Source organism: Artemia sp. Qi Xiang Cuo, chromosome 10 (genome assembly GCF_049724085.1).
Source record: "Artemia sp. Qi Xiang Cuo chromosome 10, ASM4972408v1, whole genome shotgun sequence".
Classification (NCBI taxonomy): domain Eukaryota; kingdom Metazoa; phylum Arthropoda; class Branchiopoda; order Anostraca; family Artemiidae; genus Artemia; species Artemia sp. Qi Xiang Cuo.
The window spans coordinates 7,377,003-7,403,167 of NC_142803.1; the positions used below are offsets into that span (position 1 = coordinate 7,377,003).

The window sequence follows — 26,165 nt, forward strand, 5'->3', positions numbered from 1 at the left end:
CAGGGAGGAGGAAATGGCTCTTGTTTTTGAAATGTTTTTATATTCAATATCTCTTCTTTTCAGATTCATGACTTCTTTGTGCTTTCTATCTATTCACTGTAAGTGGCTAGTTGAGAGAGTGAGTAGAAATGGCTAAACTTCAAAAACCATTTCTGAGTAGAAATGGGTAAACTTTAAAAAATTAAAGATTTATGAGGAGCAAGTGAATCAGTGCTTTTTGCTGCTTTTGATGGGCTGTAGATAACAACAACAACGCTCCTCTTATTGCCATAATTATTCAGAAACACCTCAGCAAAAAGGAAATAATTTTCCTTTTTTCTCGCTTTTGAAATTTTTCTACATTCAACATCTTTCCTGTCAGTTCTATGGCTCTTTCTCTTTACACTGAATGTGGCTAGCTGTGGTGGTGAGCTTCCGGAAATGTTAGGAGAAAACTTCAAAAAACAAAAATTTAGAGATGTTAGTGGAATCGGTGCTCTTTACTGCTTCTTAAAGAGCATTATATGATAATAACAACAATCCTCTTATTGCCACAATTACTCCTTTTAGTATTGCTAATTCTATTGTTTTTTATAGCTGTTTTTTATTGTTAATAATAGATATTATTATTGAAATATTTGTTTTTTCTGTCATTTTGATCTTTTCTCAAGACTGCTTTCAAGTGTAAAAGCAGAAAACAGAAGAATTCACCTGAATTTTTTTTGTCATGTGTCACCTCAATTCTACTCCTTTCTAACTCACCTCAGTTATCCGTTTCAAAGATGTAGTACACACGATTGTTTCTTACTATTATAGATATAAAAAAAAACTAGAACTTTGCACCCCTCATTGTGATTACTTTACCCTGAAGGACTTCAATCTGACCTTGTATAGTTTTACCTCCCACATGAGAGACTTCCTCCGCAGTTGCTTTGACGGACCCCACTATAAAACGGGAACATTTCGAGACTGTAAGTTTAATCTCCTAATGTTTGTGCCCACAATCCTCCGAAAGCTCTCTGATGTCCCCCGAGCCTCAAATGTATGTAAGTCGATTTTTCTTATACTCTTCTCTGCTATCTATAAGTTAAGTTCAATCTTGCTTTCAATACAAACTGAAACATTTAAATATTTCAGTATTCACTGGAAGTTCACATGAAAACTCATCCAAATGAAGCCAAGGATGCAGTGGACAATTGTAAACACATATGTCTTGCATGTGGATTCTCTTTTCATAACGCTAAAGCTTTGGAATATCACAAGACAAAGGTTCATAATAGGTATGTCTTACATGTGGCTTTTCTTTTCATAATGCTAAAGCTTTGGAATATCACAAGACAAAGGCTCATAACAGGTACAATACAAAATAAACAAGTAAAACCCTGCTAATATTATTCATATCGCTTTCTTCCCCTTTTTACAGTTCCAGGTATTTGTCCTACTGCTCAGTGGTTCTTACTAGATTTTTCTCTTTCATCTGTTTTCTATAATTACTGCTTGGGAAATATATAGATAAGGGTCACTATTTTGAAGCTACAGCCTGTTGAACTAGCATTTGAGGAAGTCTTCCTATTGCTAGTAAATGTTCCCTTATTACGAGTATGTATACTAGTGTAGAGTAAGGAATCCTTCTTAACTTGTATCGGAAGAACCCCTCCTTGTAAAAATGTTGGCACAAAATCTAATTTTTGTTTTGCCCACCACCCACTGGGTTTGTATCTTTTTTAACTATTAATGTGTGTTGTCAGGGAATTTTTTTATGAAGAAAAAAAAAACTAAAATTATGTCGAATGATTAAACTAAAACTTAGTAAATAATAAAGCTAAAAAAAAAAAACAAAAAAAGATAATAAATAACGAAAATTATAACCGTAGAGATAAAGGAAAAAATTGAAGTGCTTTGAAACCATAGTGGAATTCAACAAAAAAAACTTTGAGATGGAGTTGGGTGATGGAGTCACCCTTCTCCTGTGAAAATGCAATTTAATCTATAATTGAGGTTTAGTTTCAGTTTAATAATATTTCTGCAAAGAGCAGCCATATATCCAGGCCTGGATTTACCAATAGGCCCAAACCTAAGGGCGCACCATGCCAGGGAGTGCAATAAATTACCACTGAGTGGACTGATGTGATTTATCATCAAAGGGCCAGGTGCACTCCGCCGCCGCGCTGCTTATTCACAGAAAAGTTATTTTAGAACAACACGGGAGTTCTGTTGCCCCTTATAAAGTGTCAGGTTTCTCCCAAGAATGGAAGCTGGGGAGTTCCCCGAAAATCTCGCAAAAACGGAGAGGCAAAATTGCTTGGGCCTAGGAGCGTCAAAGGTTTAAATCTGGCCCTAGATATATCACCTGAAGGTGATCCGTCAAAATGATCCACAATTTTTGGTCTTGGTAAATTTGTTGAAAAGGTCCAAGAGTTTTAAGTCCATGGACAAATTGTCTTTTTTTAATTGTAACCCTATAATTTTGACCAACCATAAGAACCGTGTTTTATTGTTGTTTTTAGCTTGTCGTCTATTTCGTTGAGAATGGCTGTTAGTTATATTGTTAAAATGTTCGAATATATTGTGGTTTACTGGACAGTGTCTTGAAAAATTTATCACTTTTTGAAAAGTTTTGTTAGTGCGTGGTTGAAAAGCAGTGTGGTCCTCATAATTGCTGAAGTTATAAGTACTAGTTTAGATTCTATCACTAATTTAATTTAATTTATTTTTTGACCCACTAACATTATAAAAAGTGGAGTAACAAAATAAAATAAAGGAAAAGACATACAAAACAAAACACATGCAAAACAATATCAATATAAAGAACTACAAATGCAAATAAGAAGACTCGCACAAGAGGACGCAAAGGACCCAACTAAAACGGTGGTGAAGTGGAGTAACAAAAACGAAAGGAAAAAAAAATCCTATGGCAATATTAAATATAAAGTACAACAAATGCAACAGAACAATCGCACAAGAGGATGAAAAGGACCCAACCACTTGCAGGCCTCATCTTTTAACTTGAAGTCCAACTTATTATATGACGTCAATGTATCAGTTGCATTAAACATTCGAATAATCTTACGGTTTCTATACCAACGAGGAAAATACAAAATATATTAACAATAACGGAAATACAAAACTCTAATATCCTTCATATCACTAGTAACCTGATAGAAAATCGTAAACCTGATAGAAAAAGAATGGAATGGTCGCAATATGTTAAATAGAGTTTAGCCAATGCCTTGCGAGAATGTCGGCCACGATTTGGGACAATTTTAGCACAGCCTGCTTTAAGCTTATTCTTAATATCTGCAAGTGCACTAGCACGGATAGCTGAAATAGAAGAGCAGATACTACTCCGAGCCAACGCAACGCGGGAGCCAGCTTAACTGAAAAACAACTACAACTCAAATCACTACTTGGGTTTTTAGCATTGAAAATTAAATACTCACATTTTTCAGCATTAAGCACGAGGCCAATTTTTTCAAAAAGCTTAGAAACAAACTGGGTAGACTTAGCTAGGGTGAATTTTGAACGGCTAATAAGTAATTAAACATCTGCATAAGCAATATAAGATAAATTAGTTAGACCCGTAAAACACGACGGAAAAATACGAGAAAGCACAGGGTATAAACAAGCATTAAAAAGGTATGGTGACAGAACCCCTCCCTGCCTAAGTCCAGATCGAATAGGAATATTACCAAAAAAGATCTCTCCTGACCGAAGTCGAACACATGAATTTGCATATCAAAAAGGATGGACACATATAACAGATGAAATCACTCCAAGCTGGGTAAGAGAATACCATAGTTGACTGTGACAAACCAAGTCAAAAGCTTTTGAAATATCTAACGCATATAAATGAACTTCAGATCCATCTTTTTGTGCTTGAATTAAAAAAAAGAGTAAGAATTTGATGCGCATGTTGGCGTCCTATATTTAGTTTAAACCCAAATTGATTGGGCACATAAAAAACTTTTGGAAGAATTTCAGGAAGCAGGACATATTCAAAAACTTTGCTCAGCAAACAGGCTACCCTAATAGGTCTATATGATGCGCAATTAATCGGATCTTTCCCACGTTTAAGAATCGAAGTGACACTCCCGCACAAAAAAGAATCAGGCACCAAAGACGTACATAGACAAATTTGAAATAATAACTGCAAATGATAAATCAATTCTTTCGAATCAATATGAAGGTGAAAAACACTAATACCATCAATATCACATGATTTTGATTTTAAATTCTTAACATAACGAATAACACGGTCAGCAGAAACGGGAGGCACATGCCCTTGGTAAATTCTTGCAGGTAATACAAAAGAACAAAGGCTAGCAACCTGAAAGTGAACCACATAATTCAAAATATTAAAAATCTTATTATAATGGTTAACCCAAGAGGCATTAGGGATCCGATCGGCATTAAGAGGTGAATTAAATTTCGCAACGTTAATCACTTTTTTCCATTGACTAGAGGTCTTCGGAAATTCCACACCATTCTACCTTACTTTACGAAGATAACGTTTAAACTCCAACTTCGTTTTCTGTTTAATGTCAAAAACATGACCCCTTAAAGGGCGGCCACACGCTACCCAAATTCTAAGCCACAATTTTGCACGATTTTTCATAATTTTAAATCAGGGTCAGATTTCCATATTGAAACTCTAGTCTTAAGCTTAAAACGACAAAGCGGGACAACCACTTCTTCAGCTTTTTTCAGGCAGGAAAAAATCTGGATGTAATATATATTGAGCTGAACTCGAGCTTGTGGGGATACAACACTAGTACAGAGTAAATTAAATGGAACTTCAATCGTTGACAAAAGAAGAGCAAGGGTTGGTAGATATAGAGGCCAGTCCGGTTTATTCCAGTCTCTTTTGGTTATCCACTTTTTGTAATTAGTACATAAGGTCAGTTCAGACCGAGTCGTATTGATGGTGACAGTGATTGAAAGAGTCAGATGGTCATAATCACGTTCATTCTGGTCAATGCGAATATCGCTAATAGAAACACCAGAAGAAACATCACAGTGATCAATATCAGCAGTGATCACATAATATCGGCATTTCTGAAAGGTCTCAATTATATCCTTTATGTGACGATAAGTAGCTAGATCACCTTGCCGTCGAGGTACACGTTCGCCCACGAACACTCGAGACCATAGGTTAGTTTTAGCTATCATAATAGACTTTTCATCAAAAAAAGTCAGCCGCATTTTTGGCTATAATTTCATTATCCATTCCTCCATGAAAATTTGACTGCACAAAGTTTAGCAGCGCAGAATGCACAAGGTCCATCATAATCATGACTATATTCAATATAAACCACATTCATCCATTTAAATAATAAATAAGTTCAAGTCTAAACTAGTTATTAGCACCCATCTCTATTCAATTATTGCATAGATATCCAACTACAATTTACTGTCCCAAGGGAATCTGAAATAGCCTGCAAAACGGTAATCCGCTTATAAAAATAAATCCAAAATGAAAGTCCACAGGGAAATTTCACAGCTTGAGTAAGGTTATATCCGAAAAAACGGTCAATATATACAAAAACTTAATATTTATTTAGGACTAACGTGAATGAACTATTCGATGCCTTTTTTTATGGTGTTTACGAATATAATAAGATTTTCTATCAGGAAGGAATTTAAGCCCCCCCCCCCCCTATATAGGCCCATTCAGGGGTAGGGTAGGGTAGGTATAGCCTATATAGGGGGGGGATATCGGAAATTCATTTCCGATAGAAATACTTATTATATTCGTAATCAGCATAAAAAAAGGCGTCGAATGGTGTATTCACTTTAGTCCTAACTCAATAATATGATGTGGTATATATTGACCGAAAAAACTATGGTGTTAACACAACGAAGTCTGAATACCAACTGATCTAATGAATCTATTAAAGTAAAATTGATGTTTATTTAGTATCATTTGATTTTATGAACTACTTAGAGTATAGTGGATATATAGTACATAGTAAAATATAGCATATAATTAGATTATAGAGGAAATAGGGTATATAGCAGTATATAGTTAGGATATAGTATATTGTTAGCATATAGAAGATATAGAGTATTTAGAACATAGAGTATATTATCTAATCAGAGTATAGAATATATAATATTATATAGTATGTAGTTACAGTATAGAAGATATATAGTATATAGAATACAGAGTGTAGTATCTAGATACAGTATTGATTTTTTCCAACTTTACTAATAATCGAGTCGAAGAAGGGAGGTTTTCTGTAGAAAGTGTCGTTGTACCTGCCGGAGTGGTTAAGGGGAATAGATTCCTCTTAAACTAAGGGGAATAGATAGCAGAAACCTACGCTTCCCTCGCTTATTAGTATTTGAGCTTCTTAAATTAGCCTATTACTTTCCAATATCATCCTATTACCTTCAAATATCGTCTTTCCTTTTGTTTTGTGACGTAATTTTCTTTTTTGGATTGTCAGGATTCTTGGATTACATGTAATTACTGAAAGATAAGCATGGTCGAAAAGCTTGTTTTGAATGCTGTACTGAATTTACTTGTGCGATCGCTATCCGAGAGTGTCAAAATAGAATGCATTGTGGCTGTGAGTTTTTTTGCGCATGATGCGATCTTATCAGCAAAGAAACTCCTTTATTCCGACCTTAGTGCGCAAGGACGAGTCATCAGTCATGTCAAAGACGACGAAAATATTATTGATATGTGTAAGCTTGTCGTGTCAGCCGCCAAAGAGAAGAAAAATAAACCGCGCTTTGTTATTTTCAATCTCTGTGAAACTCCAGTCGTATGCGATGCTGTTTCTGCTACACTAGCTACAAAAAACAATGAGATTTCCCGAAAGCTAGATGGATCTATTGACATCACGACTCACGCGCTATTAAATGTGAACTCTTCGAGTGCTGAAAAAGTTAACAATGCGTTAACCTCTGCTACCTACAATTCGCAAAGCGTAAAGCCATCATATGCTGTTTTCACATGATGCAATCTTATCAGGAAAGAAACATCTTTATTCTGAAATTAATATGCAAGGCTGAGTCATCACTCATGTCAAAGATGACAAAATATTATTGACATGTGTAAGCTCCTCATATCAGCTGCAAAAGAGAATGAAAACATACTATGCTTTGTTATTTTGCTCCCTGTGAAACTCTAGTCATTGGCAATGCTGTTTCTGCTGCACTAGCTACAAAAGTAAATGAGATTTCCCAAAAGCTAGATGGATTTATTGACGTCATGACTCATGCACTATTAAATGTGAACTCTTCAACTGCTGAAAAAGTTGTTAACAATATCCTCTGCTACCTACAATTTGCAAAGTATAAGGCCATCATATGCTGTAGTGGTAAATAATTGTCTATAAGCTATCAGGGATCCTCATGACCGTAAACAGATTGAATAACAACTGAAAAAGCTGTTAACAATGTCCTCTGCTACCTACAATTTGCAAAGTATAAGGCCATCATATGCTGTAGTGGTAAATAATTGTCTATGAGATATCAGGGATCCTCATGACCGTAAACAGATTGAATAACAACTGAAAAAGCTGTTAACAATGTCCTCTGCTACCTACAATTTGCAAAGCATAAGGCCATCATATGCTGTAGTGGTAAATAATTGTCTATAAGATATCAGGGATCCTCATGACCGTACACAGATTGAATAACAACTGAAAAAGCTGTTAACAATGTCCTCTGCTACCTACAATTTGCAAAGTATAAGGCCATCATATGCTGTAGTGGTAAATAATTGTCTATAAGATATCAGGGATCCTCATGACCGTAATCAGATTGAATAACAACTGAAAAAGCTGTTAACAATGTCCTCTGCTACCTACAATTTGCAAAGAATAATGCCAGCATATGCTGTAGTGGTAAATAATTGTCTATAAGATATCAGGGATCCTCATGACCGTACACAGATTGAATAACAACTGAAAAAGCTGTTAACAATGTCCTCTGCTACCTACAATTTGCAAAGCATAAGGCCATCATATGCTGTAGTGGTAAATAATTGTCTATGAGATATCAGTGATCCTCATGACCGTAAACAGATTGAATAACAACTGAAAAAGTTGTTAATAATATCCTCTGCTACCTACAATTTGCAAAGCATAAAGCCATCATATGCTGTAGTGGTAAATAATTGTCTATAAGATATCAGTGATCCTCATGACCGTAAACAGATTGAATAACAACTGAAAAAGCTGTTAACAATGTCCTCTGCTACCTACAATTTGCAAAGCATAAGGCCATCATATGCTGTAGTGGTACATAATTGTCTATAAGATATCAGGGATCCTCATGACCGTAAACAGATTGAATAACAACTGAAAAAGCTGTTAACAATGTCCTCTGCTACCTACAATTTGCAAAGCATAAGGCCATCATATGCTGTAGTGGTAAATAATTGTCTATAAGATATCAGTGATCCTCATGACCGTAAACAGATTGAATAACAACTGAAAAAGTTGTTAACAATATCCTCTGCTACCTACAATTTGCAAAGCATAATGCCATCATATGCTATAGTGGTAAATAATTGTCTATAAGATATCAGTGATCCTCATGACCGTACACTGATTGAATAACAACTGAAAAAGCTGTTAACAATGTCCTCTGCTACCTACAATTTGCAAAGTATAAGGCCATCATATGCTGTAGTGGTAAATAATTGTCTATAAGATATCAGGGATCCTCATGACCGTAAACAGATTGAATAACAACTGAAAAAGCTGTTAACAATGACCTCTGCTACCTACAATATGCAAAGTATAAGGCCATCATATGCTGTAGTGGTAAATAATTGTCTATAAGATGTCAGGGATCCTCATGACCGTAAACAGATTGAATAACAACTGAAAAAGCTGTTAACAATGTCCTCTGCTACCTACAATTTGCAAAGAATAAGGCCATCATATGCTGTAGTGGTAAATAATTGTCTATAAGATATCAGGGATCCTCATGACCGTAAACGGATTGAATAACAACTGAAAAGCTGTTAACAATGTCCTCTGCTACCTACAATTTGCAAAGCATAAGGCCATCATATGCTGTAGTGGTAAATAATTGTCTATAAGATATCAGGGATCCTCATGACCGTACACAGATTGAATAACAACTGAAAAAGCTGTTAACAATGTCCTCTGCGACCTACAATTTGCAAAGCATAAGGCCATCATATGCTGTAGTGGTAAATAATTGTCTATAAGATATCAGTGATCCTCATGACCGTAAACAGATTGAATAACAACTGAAAAAGTTGTTAACAATATCCTCTGCTACCTACAATTTGCAAAGCATAAAGCCATCATATGCTTTAGTGGTAAATAATTGTCTATAAGATATCAGGGATCCTCATGACCGTAAACAGATTGAATAACAACTGAAAATGCTGTTAACAATGTCCTCTGCTACCTACAATTTGCAAAGCATAAAGCCATCATATGCTGTAGTGGTAAATAATTGTCTATAAGATATCAGGGATCCTCATGACCGCAAACAGATTGAATAACAACTGAAAAAGCTGTTAACAATGTCCTCTGCTACCTACAATTTGCAAAGCATAATGCCATCATATGCTGTAGTGGTAAATAATTGTCTATAAGATATCAGGGATCCTCATGACCGTACACAGATTGAATAACAACTGAAAAAGCTGTTAACAATGTCCTCTGCTACCTACAATTTGCAAAGCATAATGCCATCATATGCTGTAGTGGTAAATAATTGTCTATAAGATATCAGTGATCCTCATGACCGTAAACAGATTGAATAACAACTGAAAAAGTTGTTAATAATATCCTCTGTTACCTACAATTTGCAAAGCATAAAGCCATCATATGCTGTAGTGGTAAATAATTGTCTATAAGATATCAGGGATCCTCATGACCGTAAACAGATTGAATAACAACTGAAAAAGCTGTTAACAATTTCCTCTGCTACCTACAATTTACAAAGCATAAAGCCATCATATGCTGTAGTGGTAAATAATTGTCTATAAGATATCAGGGATCCTCATGACCGTAAACAGATTGAATAACAACTGAAAAAGCTGTTAACAATGTCCTCTGCTACCTACAATTTACAAAGCATAAAGCCATCATATGCTGTAGTGGTAAATATTTGTCTATAAGATATCAGGGATCCTCATGACCGTAAACAGATTGAATAACAACTGAAAAAGCTGTTAACAATGTCCTCTGCTACCTACAATTTGCAAAGCATAATGCCATCATATGCTGTAGTGGTAAATAATTGTCTATAAGATATCAGTGATCCTCATGACCGTAAACAGATTGAATAACAACTGAAAAAGTTGTTAACAATTTCCTCTGCTACCTACAATTTGCAAAGCATAAGGCCATCATATGCTGTAGTGGTAAATAATTGTCTATAAGATATCAGGGATCCTCATGACCGTAAACAGATTGAATAACAACTGAAAAAGCTGTTAACAATGTCCTCTGCTACCTACAATTTGCAAAGCGTAAAGCCATCATATGCTGTAGTGGTAAATAATAGTCTATAAGATATCAGGGATCCTCATGACCGTAAACAGATTGAATAACAACTGAAAAAGCTGTTAACAATGTCCTCTGCTACCTACAATTTGGAAAGTATAAGGCCATCATATGCTGTAGTGGTAAATAATTGTCTATAAGATATCAGGGATCCTCATGACCGTAAACAGAGTGAATAACAACTGAAAAAGCTGTTAACAATGTCCTCTGCTACCTACAATTTGCAAAGAATAAAGCCATCATATGCTGTAGTGGTAAATAATTGTCTATAAGATATCAGGGATCCTCATGACCGTAAACAGAATGAATAACAACTGAAAAATCTGTTAACAATGTCATCTGCTACCTACAATTTGCAAAGAATAAAGCCATCATATGCTGTAGTGGTAAATAATTGTCTATAAGAGATCAGGGATACTCATGACCGTAAACTGATTGAATAACAACTGAAAAAGCTGTTAACAATGTCCTCTGCTACCTACAATTTGCAAAGTTTAAGGACATCATATGCTGTAGTGGTAAATAATTGTCTATAAGATATCAGGGATCCTCATGACCGTAAACAGATTGAATAACAACTGAAATAGCTGTTAACAATGTCCTCTGCTACCTACAATTTGCAAAGTATAAGGCCATCATATGCTGTAGTGGTAAATAATTGTGTATAAGATGTCAGGGATCCTCATGACCGTAAACAGATTGAATAACAACTGAAAAAGCTGTTAACAATGTCCTCTGCTACCTACAATTTGCAAAGAATAAGTCCATCATATGCTGTAGTGGTAAATAATTGTCTATAAGATATCAGGGATCCTCATGACCGTAAACAGATTGAATAACAACTGAAAAAGCTGTTAACAATGTCCTCTGCTACCTACAATTTGCAAAGCATAAGGCCATCATATGCTGTAGTGGTACATAATTGTCTATAAGATATCAGTGATCCTCATGACCGTACACAGATTGAATAACAACTGAAAAAGCTGTTAACAATGTCCTCTGCTACCTACAATTTGCAAAGCATAAGGCCATCATATGCTGTAGTGGTAAATAATTGTCTATAAGATATCAGTGATCCTCATGACCGTAAACAGATTGAATAACAACTGAAAAAGTTGTTAACAATTTCCTCTGCTACCTACAATTTGCAAAGCATAAAGCCATCATATGCTTTAGTGGTAAATAATTGTCTATAAGATATCAGGGATCCTCATGACCGTAAACAGATTGAATAACAACTGAAAATGCTGTTAACAATGTCCTCTGCTACCTACAACTTGCAAAGCATAAAGCCATCATATGCTGTAGTGGTAAATAATTGTCTATAAGATATCAGGGATCCTCATGACCGTAAACAGATTGAATAACAACTGAAAAAGCTGTTAACAATGTCCTCTGCTACCTACAATTTGCAAAGCATAAGGCCATCATATGCTGTAGTGGTACATAATTGTCTATAAGATATCAGGGATCCTCATGACCGTAAACAGATTGAATAACAACTGAAAAAGCTGTTAACAATGTCCTCTGCTACCTACAATTTGCAAAGCATAAAGCCATCATATGCTGTAGTGGTAAATAATTGTCTATAAGATATCAGTGATCCTCATGACCGTAAACAGATTGAATAACAACTGAAAAAGTTGTTAACAATATCCTCTGCTACCTACAATTTGCATAGCATAAGGCCATCATATGCTGTAGTGGTAAATAATTGTCTATAAGATATCAGGGATCCTCATGACCGTAAACAGATTGAATAACAACTGAAAAAGCTGTTAACAATGTCCTCTGCTACCTACAATTTGCAAAGCATAACGCCATCATATGCTGTAGTGGTAAATAATTGTCTATAAGATATCAGGGATCCTCATGACCGTAAACAGATTGAATAACAACTGAAAAAGCTGTTAACAATGTCCACTGCTACCTACAATTTGGAAAGTATAAGGCCATCATATGCTGTAGTGGTAAATAATTGTCTATAAGATATCAGGGATCCTCATGACCGTAAACAGATTGAATAACAACTGAAAAAGCTGTTAACAATGTCCTCTGCTACCTACAATTTGAAAAGCATAAAGCCATCATATGCTGTAGTGGTAAATAATTGTCTATAAGATATCAGGGATCCTCATGACCGTAAACAGATTGAATAACAATTGAAAAAGCTGTTAACAATGTCCTCTGCTACCTACAATTTGCAAAGTATAAGGCCATCATATGCTGTAGTGGTAAATAATTGTCTATAAGATATCAGGGATCCTCATGACCGTAAACAGATTGAATAACAACTGAAAAAGTTGTTAACAATATCCTCTGCTACCTACAATTTGCAAAGCATAAAGCCATCATATGCTGTAGTGGTAAATAATTGTCTATAAGATATCAGGGATCCTCATGACCGTAAACAGATTGAATAACAACTGAAAAAGCTGTTAACAATGTCCTCTGCTACCTACAATTTGCAAAGCATAAGGTCATCATATGCTGTAGTGGTAAATCATTGTCTATAAGATATCAGGGATCCTCATGACCGTACACAGATTGAATAACAACTGAAAAAGCTGTTAACAATGTCCTCTGCTACCTACAATTTGCAAAGCATAAGGCCATCATATGCTGTAGTGGTAAATAATTGTCTATAAGATATCAGGGATCCTCATGACCGTACACAGATTGAATAACAACTGAAAAAGCTGTTAACAATGTCCTCTGCTACCTACAATTTGCAAAGCATAAGGCCATCATATGATGTAGTGGTAAATAATTGTCTATAAGATATCAGTGATCCTCATGACCGTACACAGATTGAATAGCAACTGAAAAAGCTGTTAACAGTGTCCTCTGCTACCTACAATTTGCAAAGCATAAGGCCATCATATGTTGTAGTGGTAAATAATTGTCTATAAGTTATCAGTGATCCTCATGACCGAAAAACAGATTGAATAACAACTGAAAAATTTGTTAACAATGTCCTCTGCTACCTACAATTTGCAAAGTATAAGGCCATCATATGCTGTAGTGGTAAATAATTGTCTATAAGATATCAGGGATCCTCATGACCGTACACAGATTGAATAACAACTGAAAAAGCTGTTAACAATGTCCTCTGCTACCTACAATTTGCAAAGCATAAGGCCATCATATGCTGTAGTGGTAAATAATTGTCTATAAGATATCAGGGATCCTCATGACCGTACACAGATTGAATAACAACTGAAAAAGCTGTTAACAATGTCCTCTGCTACCTACAATTTGCAAAGCATAAAGCCATCATATGCTGTAGTGGTAAATATTTGTCTAAAAGATATCAGGGATCCTCATGACCGTAAACAGATTGAATAACAACTGAAAAAGCTGTTAACAATGTCCTCTGCTACCTACAATTTGCAAAGCATAAAGCCATCATATGCTGTAGTGGTAAATAATTGTCTATAAGATATCAGGGATCCTCATGACCGTAAACAGATTGAATAACAACTGAAAAAGGTGTTAACAATGTCCTCTGCTACCTACAATTTGCAAAGCATAAAGCCATCATATGCTGTAGTGGTAAATAATTGTCTATAAGATATCAGGGATCCTCATGACCGTAAACAGATTGAATAACAACTGAAAAAGCTGTTAACAATGTCCTCTACTACCTACAATTTGCAAAGCATAAGGCCATCATATGCTGTAGTGGTAAATATTTGTCTATAAGATATCAGTGATCCTCATGACCGTAAACAGATTGAATAACAACTGAAAAAGATGTTAACAATATCCTCTGCTACCTACAATTTGCAAAGCATAAGGCCATCATATGCTGTAGTGGTAAATAATTGTCTATAAGATATCAGGGATCCTCATTACCGTAAACAGATTGAATAACAACTGAAAAAGCTGTTAACAATGTCCTCTGCTACCTACAATTTGCAAAGCATAATGCCATCATATGCTGTAGTGGTAAATAATTGTCTATAAGATATCAGGGATCCTCATGACCGTAAACAGATTGAATAACAACTGAAAAAGCTGTTAACAATGTCCTCTGCTACCTACAATTTGCAAAGTATAAGGCCATCATATGCTGTAGTGGTAAATAATTGTCTATAAGATATCAGGGATCCTCATGACCGTAAACAGATTGAATAACAACTGAAAAAGCTGTTAACAATGTCCTCTGCTACCTACAATTTGCAAAGCATAAAGCCATCATATGCTGTTGTGGTAAATAATTGTCTATAAGATATCAGGGATCCTCATGACCGTACACATATTGAATAACAACTGAAAAAGCTGTTAACAATGTCCTCTGCTACCTACAATTTGCAAAGCATAAGGCCATCATATGCTGTAGTGGTAAATAATTGTCTATAAGATATCAGTGATCCTCATGACCGTAAACAGATTGAATAACAACTGAAAAAGTTGTTAACAATATCCTCTGCTACCTACAATTATGCAAAGCATAAGGCCATCATATGCTGTAGTGGTAAATAATTGTCTATAAGATATCAGGGATCCTCATGACCGTAAACAGATTGAATAACAACTGAAAAAGCTGTTAACAATGTCCTCTGCTACCTACAATTTGCAAAGCATAAAGCCATCATATGCTGTAGTGGTAAATAATTGTCTATAAGATATCAGGGATCCTCATGACCGTAAGCAGATTGAATAACAACTGAAAAAGCTGTTAACAATGTCCTCTGCTACCTACAATTTGCAAAGTATAAGGCCATCATATGCTGTAGTGGTAAATAATTGTCTATAAGATATCAGGGATCCTCATGACCGTAATCAGATTGAATAACAACTGAAAAAGCTGTTAACAATGTCCTCTGCTACTTACAATTTGCAAAGCATAAGGCCATCATATGCTGTAGTGGTAAATAATTGTCTATAAGATATCAGGGATCCTCATGACCGCAAACAGATTGAATAACAACTGAAAAAGCTGTTAACAATGTCCTCTGCTACCTACAACTTGCAAAGCATAAGGCCATCATATGCTGTAGTGGTAAATAATTGTCTATAAGATATCAGGGATCCTCAGGACCGTAAACAGATTGAATAACAACTGAAAAAGTTGTTACCAATATCCTCTGCTACCTACAATTTGCAAAGCATAAGGCCATCATATGATGTAGTGGTAAATAATTGTCTATAAGATATCAGGGATCCTCATGACCGTAAACAGATTGAATAACAACTGAAAAAGCTGTTAACAATGTCCTCTGCTACCTACAATTTACAAAGCATAAAGCCATCATATGCTGTAGTGGTAAATAATTGTCTATAAGATATCAGGGATCCTCATGACCGTAAACAGATTGAATACCAACTGAAAAAGCTGTTAACAATGTCCTCTGCTACCTACAATTTGCAAAGTATAATGCCATCATATGCTGTAGTGGTAAATAATTGTCTATAAGCTATCAGGGATCCTCATGACCGTAAACTGATTGAATAACAACTGAAAAAGCTGTTAACAATGTCCTCTGCTACCTACAATTTGCAAAGTATAAGGCCAGCATATGCTGTAGTGGTAAATAATTGTCTATAAGATATCAGGGATCCTCATGACCGTAAACAGATTGAATACCAACTGAAAAAGCTGTTAACAATGTCCTCTGCTACCTACAATTTGCAAAGCATAAGACCATCATATGCTGTAGTGGTAAATAATTGTCTATAAGATATCAGGGAGCCTCATGACCGTAAACAGATGGAATAACAACTGAAAAAGCTGTTAACAATGTCCTCTGCTACCTACAATTTGCAAAGTATAAGGCCATCATATGCTGTAGTGGTAAATAATTGTCTATAAGATATCAGGGATCCTCATGACCGTAAACAGATTGAATAACAACTGAAAAAGCTGTTAACAATGTCCTCTGCTACCTACAATTTGCAAAGCATAAGGCCATCATATGCTGTAGTGGTAATTAATTGTCTATAAGATATCAGGGATCCTCATGACCGTAAGCAGATTGAATAACAACTGAAAAAGCTGTTAACAATGTCCTCTGCTACCTACAATTTGCAAAGTATAAGGCCATCATATGCTGTAGTGGTAAATAATTGTCTATAAGATATCAGGGATCCTCATGACCGTACACAGATTGAATAACAACTGAAAAAGCTGTTAACAATGTCCTCTGCTACCTACAATTTGCAAAGCATAAAGCCATCATATGCTGTAGTGGTAAATAATTGTCTATAAGATATCAGTGATCCTCATGACCGTAAACAGATTGAATAACAACTGAAAAAGCTGTTAACAATGTCCTCTGCTACCTACAATTTACAAAGCATAAAGCCATCATATGCTGCAGTGGTAAATAATTGTCTATAAGATATCAGGGATCCTCATGACCGTAAACAGATTGAATAACAACTGAAAAAGCTGTTAACAATGTCCTCTGCTACCTACAATTTGCAAAGCGTAAAGCCCTCATATGCTGCAGTGGTAAATAATTGTCTATAAGATATCAGGGATCCTCATGACCGTAAACAGATTGAATAACAACTGAAAAAGCTGTTAACAATGTCCTCTGCTACCTACAATTTGCAAAGCATAATGCCATCATATGCTGCAGTGGTAAATAATTGTCTATAAGATATCAGTGATCCTCATGACCGTAAACATATTGAATAACAACTGAAAAAGTTGTTAACAATATCCTCTGCTACCTACAATTTGCAAAGAATAAAGCCATCATATGCTGTAGTGGTAAATAATTGTCTATAAGATATCAGGGATCCTCATTACCGTAAACAGATTGAATAACAACTGAAAAAGCTGTTAACAATGTCCTCTGCTACCTACAATTTGCAAAGCGTAAAGCCATCATATGCTGTAGTGGTAAATAATAGTCTATAAGATATCAGGGATCCTCATGACCGTAAACAGATTGAATAACAACTGAAAAAGCTGTTAACAATGTCCTCTGCTACCTACAATTTGGAAAGTATAAGGCCATCATATGCTGTAGTGGTAAATAATTGTCTATAAGATATCAGGGATCCTCATGACCGTAAACAGATTGAATAACAACTGAAAAAGCTGTTAACAATGTCCTCTGCTACATACAATTTACAAAGAATAAAGCCATCATATGCTGTAGTGGTAAATAATTGTCTATAAGATATCAGGGATCCTCATGACCGTAAACAGAATGAATAACAACTGAAAAAGCTGTTAACAATGTCCTCTGCTACCTACAATTTGCAAAGAATAAAGCCATCATATGCTGTAGTGGTAAATAATTGTCTATAAGATATCAGGGATCCTCATGACCGTAAACTGATTGAATAACAACTGAAAAAGCTGTTAACAATGTCCTCTGCTACCTACAATTTGCAAAGTATAAGGCCATCATATGCTGTAGTGGTAAATAATTGTCTATAAGATATCAGGGATCCTCATGACCGTAAACAGATTGAATAACAACTGAAAAAGCTGTTAACAATGTCCTCTGCTACCTACAATTTGCAAAGTATAAGGCCATCATATGCTGTAGTGGTAAATAATTGTGTATAAGATGTCAGGGATCCTCATGACCGTAAACAGATTGAATAACAACTGAAAAAGCTGTTAACAATGTCCTCTGCTACCTACAATTTGCAAAGTATAAGGCCATCATATGCTGTAGTGGTAAATAATTGTCAATAAGATATCCGGGATCCTCATGACCGTAAACAGATTGAATAACAACTGAAAAAGCTGTTAACAATGTCCTCTGCTACCTACAATTTGCAAAGCATAAGGCCATCATATGCTGTAGTGGTAAATAATTGTCTATAAGATATCAGGGATCCTCATGACCGTACAAATATTGAATAACAACTGAAAAAGCTGTTAACAATGTCCTCTGCTACCTACAATTTGCAAAGCATAAGGCCATCATATGCTGTAGTGGTAAATAATTGTCTATAAGATATCAGTGATCCTCATGACCGTAAACAGATTGAATAACAACTGAAAAAGTTGTTAACAATATCCTCTGTTACCTACAATTTGCAAAGCATAAAGCCATCATATGCTGTAGTGGTAAATAATTGTCTATAAGATATCAGGGATCCTCATGACCGTAAACAGATTGAATAACAACTGAAAAAGCTGTTAACAATGTCCTCTGCTACCTACAACTTGCAAAGCATAAAGCCAACATATGCTGTAGTGGTAAATAATTGTCTATAAGATATCAGTGATCCTCATGACCGTAAACAGATTGAATAACAACTGAAAAAGCTGTTAACAATGTCCTCTGCTACCTACAACTTGCAAAGCATAAGGCCATCATATGCTGTAGTGGTAAATAATTGTCTATAAGATATCAGGGATCCTCATGACCGTACACAGATTGAATAACAACTGAAAAAGCTGTTAACAATGTCCTCTGCTACCTACAATTTGCAAAGCATAAAGCCATCATATGCTGTAGTGGTAAATAATTGTCTATAAGATATCAGTGATCCTCATGACCGTAAACAGATTGAATAACAACTGAAAAAGTTGTTAACAATATCCTCTGCTACCTACAATTTGCATAGCATAAGGCCATCATATGCTGTAGTGGTAAATAATTGTCTATAAGATATCAGGGATCCTCATGACCGTAAACAGATTGAATAACAACTGAAAAAGCTGTTAACAATGTCCTCTGCTACCTACAATTTGCAAAGCATAAAGCCATCATATGCTGTAGTGGTAAATAATTGTCTATAAGATATCAGGGATCCTCATGACCGTAAACAGATTGAATAACAACTGAAAAAGCTGTTAACAATGTCCACTGCTACCTACAATTTGGAAAGTATAAGGCCATCATATGCTGTAGTGGTAAATAATTGTCTATAAGATATCAGGGATCCTCATGACCGTAAACAGATTGAATAACAACTGAAAAAGCTGTTAACAATGTCCTCTGCTACCTACAATATGAAAAGAATAAAGCCATCATATGCTGTAGTGGTAAATAATTGTCTATAAGATATCAGGGATCCTCATGACCGTAAACAGATTGAATAACAATTGAAAAAGCTGTTAACAATGTCCTCTGCTACCTACAATTTGCAAAGTATAAGGCCATCATATGCTGTAGTGGTAAATAATTGTCTATAAGATATCAGGGATCCTCATGACCGTAAACAGATTGAATAACAACTGAAAAAGTTGTTAACAATATCCTCTGCTACCTACAATTTGCATAGCATAAGGCCATCATATGCTGTAGTGGTAAATAATTGTCTATAAGATATCAGGGATCCTCATGACCGTACACAGATTGAATAACAACTGAAAAAGCTGTTAACAATGTCCTCTGCTACCTACAATTTGCAAAGCATAAAGACATCATATGCTTTAGTGGTAAATAATTGTCTATAAGATATCAGGGATCCTCATGACCGTAAACAGATTGAATAACAACTGAAAAAGCTGTTAACAATGTCCTCTGCTACCTACAATTTGCAAAGCATAAGGTCATCATATGCTGTAGTGGTAAATCATTGTCTATAAGATATCAGGGATCCTCATGACCGTACACAGATTGAATAACAACTGAAAAAGCTGTTAACAATGTCCTCTGCTACCTACAATTTGCAAAGCATAAGGCCATCATATGCTGTAGTGGTAAATAATTGTCTATAAGACATCAGTGATCCTCTTGACCGTACACAGATTGAATAACAACTGAAAAAGCTGTTAACAATGTCCTCTGCTACCTACAATTTGCAAAGCATAAGGCAATCATATGCTGTAGTGGTAAATTATTGTCTATAAGATATCAGGGATCCTCATGACCGTACACAGATTGAATAACAACTGAAAAAGCTGTTAACAATGTCCTCTGCTACCTACAATTTGCAAAGCATAAGGCCATCATGTGCTGTAGTGGTAAATAATTGTCTATAAGATATCAGGGATCCTCATGACCGTAAACAGATAACAACTGAAAAAGCTGTTAACAATGTCCTCTGCTACCTACAATTTGCAAAGTATAAGGCCATCATATGCTGTAGTGGTAAATAATTGTCTATAAGATATCAGGGATCCTCATGACCGTACACAGATTGAATAACAACTGAAAAAGCTGTTAACAATGTCCTCTGCTACCTACAATTTGCAAAGCATAAGGCCATCATATGCTGTAGTGGTAAATAATTGTCTATAAGATATCAGGGATCCTCATGACCGTACACAGATTGAATAACAACTGAAAAAGCTGTTAACAATGTCCTCTGCTACCTACAATTTGCAAAGCATAAGGCCATCATATGCTGTAGTGGTAAATAATTGGTTATAAGATATCAGGGATCCTCATGACCGTACACAGATTGAATAGCAACTGAAAAAGCTGTTAACAGTGTCCTCTGCTACCTACAATTTGCAAAGCATAAGGCCATCATATGCTGTAGTGGTAAATAATTGTCTATAAGTTATCAGTGATCCTCATGACCGAAAAACAGATTGAATAACAACTGAAAAATTTGTTAACAATGTCCTCTGCTACCTACAATTTGCAAAGTATAAGGCCATCATATGCTGTAGTGGTAAATAATTGTCTATAAGATATCAGGGATCCTCATGACCGTACACAGATTGAATAACAACTGAAAAAGCTGTTAACAATGTCCTCTGCTACCTACAATTTGCAAAGCATAAGGCCATCATATGCTGTAGTGGTAAATAATTGTCTATAAGATATCAGGGATCCTCATGACCGTACACAGATTGAATAACAACTGAAAAAGCTGTTAACAATGTCCTCTGCTACCTACAACTTGCAAAGCATAAAGCCATCATATGCTGTAGTGGTAAATATTTGTCTAAAAGATATCAGGGATCCTCATGACCGTAAACAGATTGAATAACAACTGAAAAAGCTGTTAACAATGTCCTCTGCTACCTACAATTTGCAAAGAATAAAGCCATCATATGCTGTAGTGGTAAATAATTGTCTATAAGATATCAGGGATCCTCATGACCGTAAACAGATTGAATAACAACTGAAAAAGCTGTTAACAATGTCCTCTGCTACCTACAATTTCCAAAGCATAAAGCCATCATATGCTGTAGTGGTAAATAATTGTCTATAAGATATCAGGGATCCTCATGACCGTAAACAGATTGAATAACAACTGAAAAAGCTGTTAACAATGTCCTCTACTACCTACAATTTGCAAAGCATAAGGCCATCATATGCTGTAGTGGTAAATAATTGTCTATAAGATATCAGTGATCCTCATGACCGTAAACAGATTGAATAACAACTGAAAAAGTTGTTAACAATATCCTCTGCTACCTACAATTTGCAAAGCATAAGGCCATCATATGCTGTAGTGGTAAATAATTGTCTATAAGATATCAGGGATCCTCATTACCGTAAACAGATTGAATAACAACTGAAAAAGCTGTTAACAATGTCCTCTGCTACCTACAATTTGCAAAGCATAAAGCCATCATATGCTGTAGTGGTAAATAATTGTCTATAAGATATCAGGGATTCTCATGACCGTAAACAGATTGAATAACAACTGAAAAAGCTGTTAACAATGTCCTCTGCTACCTACAATTTGCAAAGTATAAGGCCATCATATGCTGTAGTGGTAAATAATTGTCTATAAGATATCAGGGATCCTCATGACCGTAAACAGATTGAATAACAACTGAAAAAGCTGTTAACAATGTCCTCTGCTACCTACAATTTGCAAAGCATAAAGCCATCATATGCTGTTGTGGTAAATAATTGTCTATAAGATATCAGGGATCCTCATGACCGTACACATATTGAATAACAACTGAAAAAGCTGTTAACAATGTCCTCTGCGACCTACAATTTGCAAAGCATAAGGCCATCATATGCTGTAGTGGTAAATAATTGTCTATAAGATATCAGTGATCCTCATGACCGTAAACAGATTGAATAACAACTGAAAAAGATGTTAACAATATCCTCTGCTACCTACAATTATGCAAAGCATAATGCCATCATATGCTGTAGTGGTAAATAATTGTCTATAAGATATCAGGGATCCTCATGACCGTAAACAGATTGAATAACAACTGAAAAAGCTGTTAACAATGTCCTCTGCTACCTACAATTTGCAAAGCATAAAGCCATCATATGCTGTAGTGGTAAATAATTGTCTATAAGATATCAGGGATCCTCATGACCGTAAGCAGATTGAATAACAACTGAAAAAGCTGTTAACAATGTCCTCTGCTACCTACAATTTGCAAAGTATAAGGCCATCATATGCTGTAGTGGTAAATAATTGTCTATAAGATATCAGGGATCCTCATGACCGTAAACAGATTGAATAACAACTGAAAAAGCTGTTAACAATGTCCTCTGCTACATACAATTTGCAAAGCATAAGGCCATCATATGCTGTAGTGGTAAATAATTGTCTATAAGATATCAGGGATCCTCATGACCGCAAACAGATTGAATAACAACTGAAAAAGCTGTTAACAATGTCCTCTGCTACCTACAATTTGCAAAGCATAAGGCCATCATATGCTGTAGTGGTACATAATTGTCTATAAGATATCAGTGATCCTCATGACCGTAAACAGATTGAATAACAACTGAAAAAGTTGTTACCAATATCCTCTGCTACCTACAATTTGCAAAGCATAAGGCCATCATATGCTGTAGTGGTAAATAATTGTCTATAAGATATCAGGGATCCTCATGACCGTACACAGATTGAATAACAACTGAAAAAGCTGTTAACAATGTCCTCTGCTACCTACAATTTGCAAAGCATAAAGCCATCATATGCTGTAGTGGTAAATAATTGTCTATAAGATATCAGGGATCCTCATGACCGTAAACAGATTGAATACCAACTGAAAAAGCTGTTAACAATGTCCTCTGCTACCTACAATTTGCAAAGTATAAGGCCATCATATGCTGTAGTGGTAAATAATTGTCTATAAGATATCAGGGATCCTCATGACCGTAAACAGATTGAATAACAACTGAAAAAGCTGTTAACAATGTCCTCTGCTACCTACAATTTGCAAAGGATAAGGCCATCATATGCTGTAGTGGTAAATAATTGTCTATAAGATATCAGGGACCCTCATGACCGTAAACAGATTGAATAACAACTGAAAAAGCTGTTAACAATGTCCTCTGCTACCTACAATTTGCAAAGCATAAGACCATCATATGCTGTAGTGGTAAATAATTGTCTATAAGATATCAGGGAGCCTCATGACCGTAAACAGATGGAATAACAACTGAAAAAGCTGTTAACAATGTCCTCTGCTACCTACAATTTGCAAAGTATAAGGCCAGCATATGCTGTAGTGGTAAATAATTGTCTATAAGATATCAGGGATCCTCATGACCGTAAACAGATTGAATAACAACTGAAAAAGCTGTTAACAATGTCCTCTGCTACCTACAACTTGCAAAGCATAAGGCCATCATATGCTGTAGTGGTAAATAATTGTCTATAAGATATCAGGGATCCTCATGACCGTAAACAGATTGAATAACAACTGAAAAAGCTGTTAACAAAGTCCTCTGCTACCTACAACTTGCAAAGTATAAGACCATCATAAGCTGTAGTGGTAAATAATTGTCTATAATATATCAGGGATGCTCATGACCGTAAACAGATTGAATAACAAGTGAAAAAGCTGTTAACAATGTCCTCTGCTACCTACAATTTGCAAAGTATAAGGCTATCATATGCTGTAGTGGTAAATAATTGTCTATAAGATATCAGGGATCCTCATGACCGTAAACAGATTGAATAACAACTGAAAAAGCTGTTAACAATGTCCTCTGCTACCTACAATTTGGAAAGTATAAGGCCATCATATGCTGTAGTGGTAAATAATTGTCTATAAGATATCAGGGATCCTCATGACCGTAAACAGATTGAATAACAACTGAAAAAGCTGTTAACAATGTTCTCTGCTTACTATAACTTGCAAAGTATAAGACCATCATATGCTGTAGTGGTAAATAATTGTCTACAAGATATCAGGGATTCTCATGACCGTAAACAGATTGAATAACAACTGAAAAAGCTGTTAACAATGTCCTCTGCTACCTACAATTTGCAAAGTATAAGGCCATCATATGCTGTAGTGGTAAATAATTGTCTACAAGATATCAGGGATCCTCATGACTGTATACAATTTATTGACAGAATATGCAAAGAAGTTTCAAATGATGCTATGGATCTTAAGCAATCAAATAATGACTGGAAAGTAATTGTGCGCTCCAAAGCAGCAGCTAACAAAATAGTTGAGAGTGCGAAAGCTGCTCAGCCATCTATTTCTGCTTCTATGAAATTACAGCCTTTGCAGCCATTGCTAAGCAAGTCCCCCAATCCTTAGACTTTTATAACCTTCAGCAACTAATCTCCAAGAGCACAAAAATAAGCCAGTATGGTACTTCCTGCAATTTTAAAATGCGATTCGAAACTCATAGTCACCTTGACTTTTTTCTAAAATAATCAGTGCGCATGGTTATGAACATCCGCCTGTTCAGGAATTTCTCTTCCCTCTCCGTCGATGTTTAAAGTGTCATGAGGTAGGTCACCTAGCAGTGAATTGCCCATCAGGTGCTATTTGTGGTCGATGTGGTTCTACCAATCACGTATCTAACTGTTCAAACGCGTGCATAGCAGGTATCATCTGTGTTTTATGCAAGGCTACTAGCCACATAGTGTGAAATATCCAAAGAATCTTCCAGCCAAGATTAAGCTTAATGCACATGGTCAAAGTGCCAACAGTTGGCCATAATGTCAGTATGATGTGATTAACCCTAAACTTTAACGGTTGGCTCGTCCAAAAGTCTTCATTTCTTGATGAGCTCGTGTCAAAACATGATGTGATTTGCTTACAAGAGCATCTTTTAAGTCTGTCAAGCCTTAGTCTTTTGGATACCAGGGATAATTTCACTTGCTATGCATCTCCTACAAAGCCAAAGAGCACTTGTGGTAGACCGTCGGACGGTCTTGTGACCTACGCAAACTCAACTTTACGTTCGCCGCTTGTAGAATCCTGTAATTTTTTTCTTGCTGTTAAAGTTGATAATATGTTTATCTATAATGTTATTGGTCAACTGATTTCCATAATGATATGCTTTAGTGCCTTTTTGCTCTATCCTCTGAAAAGTTGTGTAGAAGCATTTCAAGCATTATTTTAAGTAATTCTGCAAGCCTAATTGTTGGAAATTTTAACTGTAACCTAACTGCTCCATCTGCCCGTTCTTCTCTGATCGGTGAAATATTTGATAATCATTTGTATGTTATTGATAAGGGCCAAGATTTCACATACATTCACAATATATCGTCCACATCCCGCAACCATGCAGTTGCTTCTCCTTCCTATGATGTCTCTCAACCGAAGGCTCTTTGTAATTATTTAATATCTGATCGCCTGTATAGTTTTCTTTCTCACCAATTAAAAATCCTGATATAACTATTAGTCACCCAAAAACACCAAATCCATCGTATATACGTAATTGGCATTAATCAACCCAGAACAATATTGGCATAGTATTTCTAATATACCTTCCAAGATTAAGGTACCGTTTGTCCTGCTAATCAAGCACTCACAGCTGCCCGCTGATGAAAAACGCATTCTCCTTGATATTTACTGTGCAGAGATAAGCCTTGCTTTACAATATGCAGAATCATGTGCTGTTCCAT

At 35.7% G+C, this 26,165-nt stretch overlaps 1 protein-coding gene across 1 annotated transcript in view; it reads left to right on the top strand.

The window, feature by feature from the left end:
- LOC148947429 (zinc finger Y-chromosomal protein 1) overlaps positions 1-26,165 on the top strand; it is a 69,537-nt gene that overhangs the window by 19,822 nt on the left and 23,550 nt on the right. Inside the window, exon 3 of the mRNA XM_089095840.1 lies at positions 1,117-1,259. Coding sequence (XP_088951966.1) covers positions 1,117-1,259 — 143 coding nt within the window. The remainder of the gene's footprint in view (positions 1-1,116; positions 1,260-26,165) is intronic.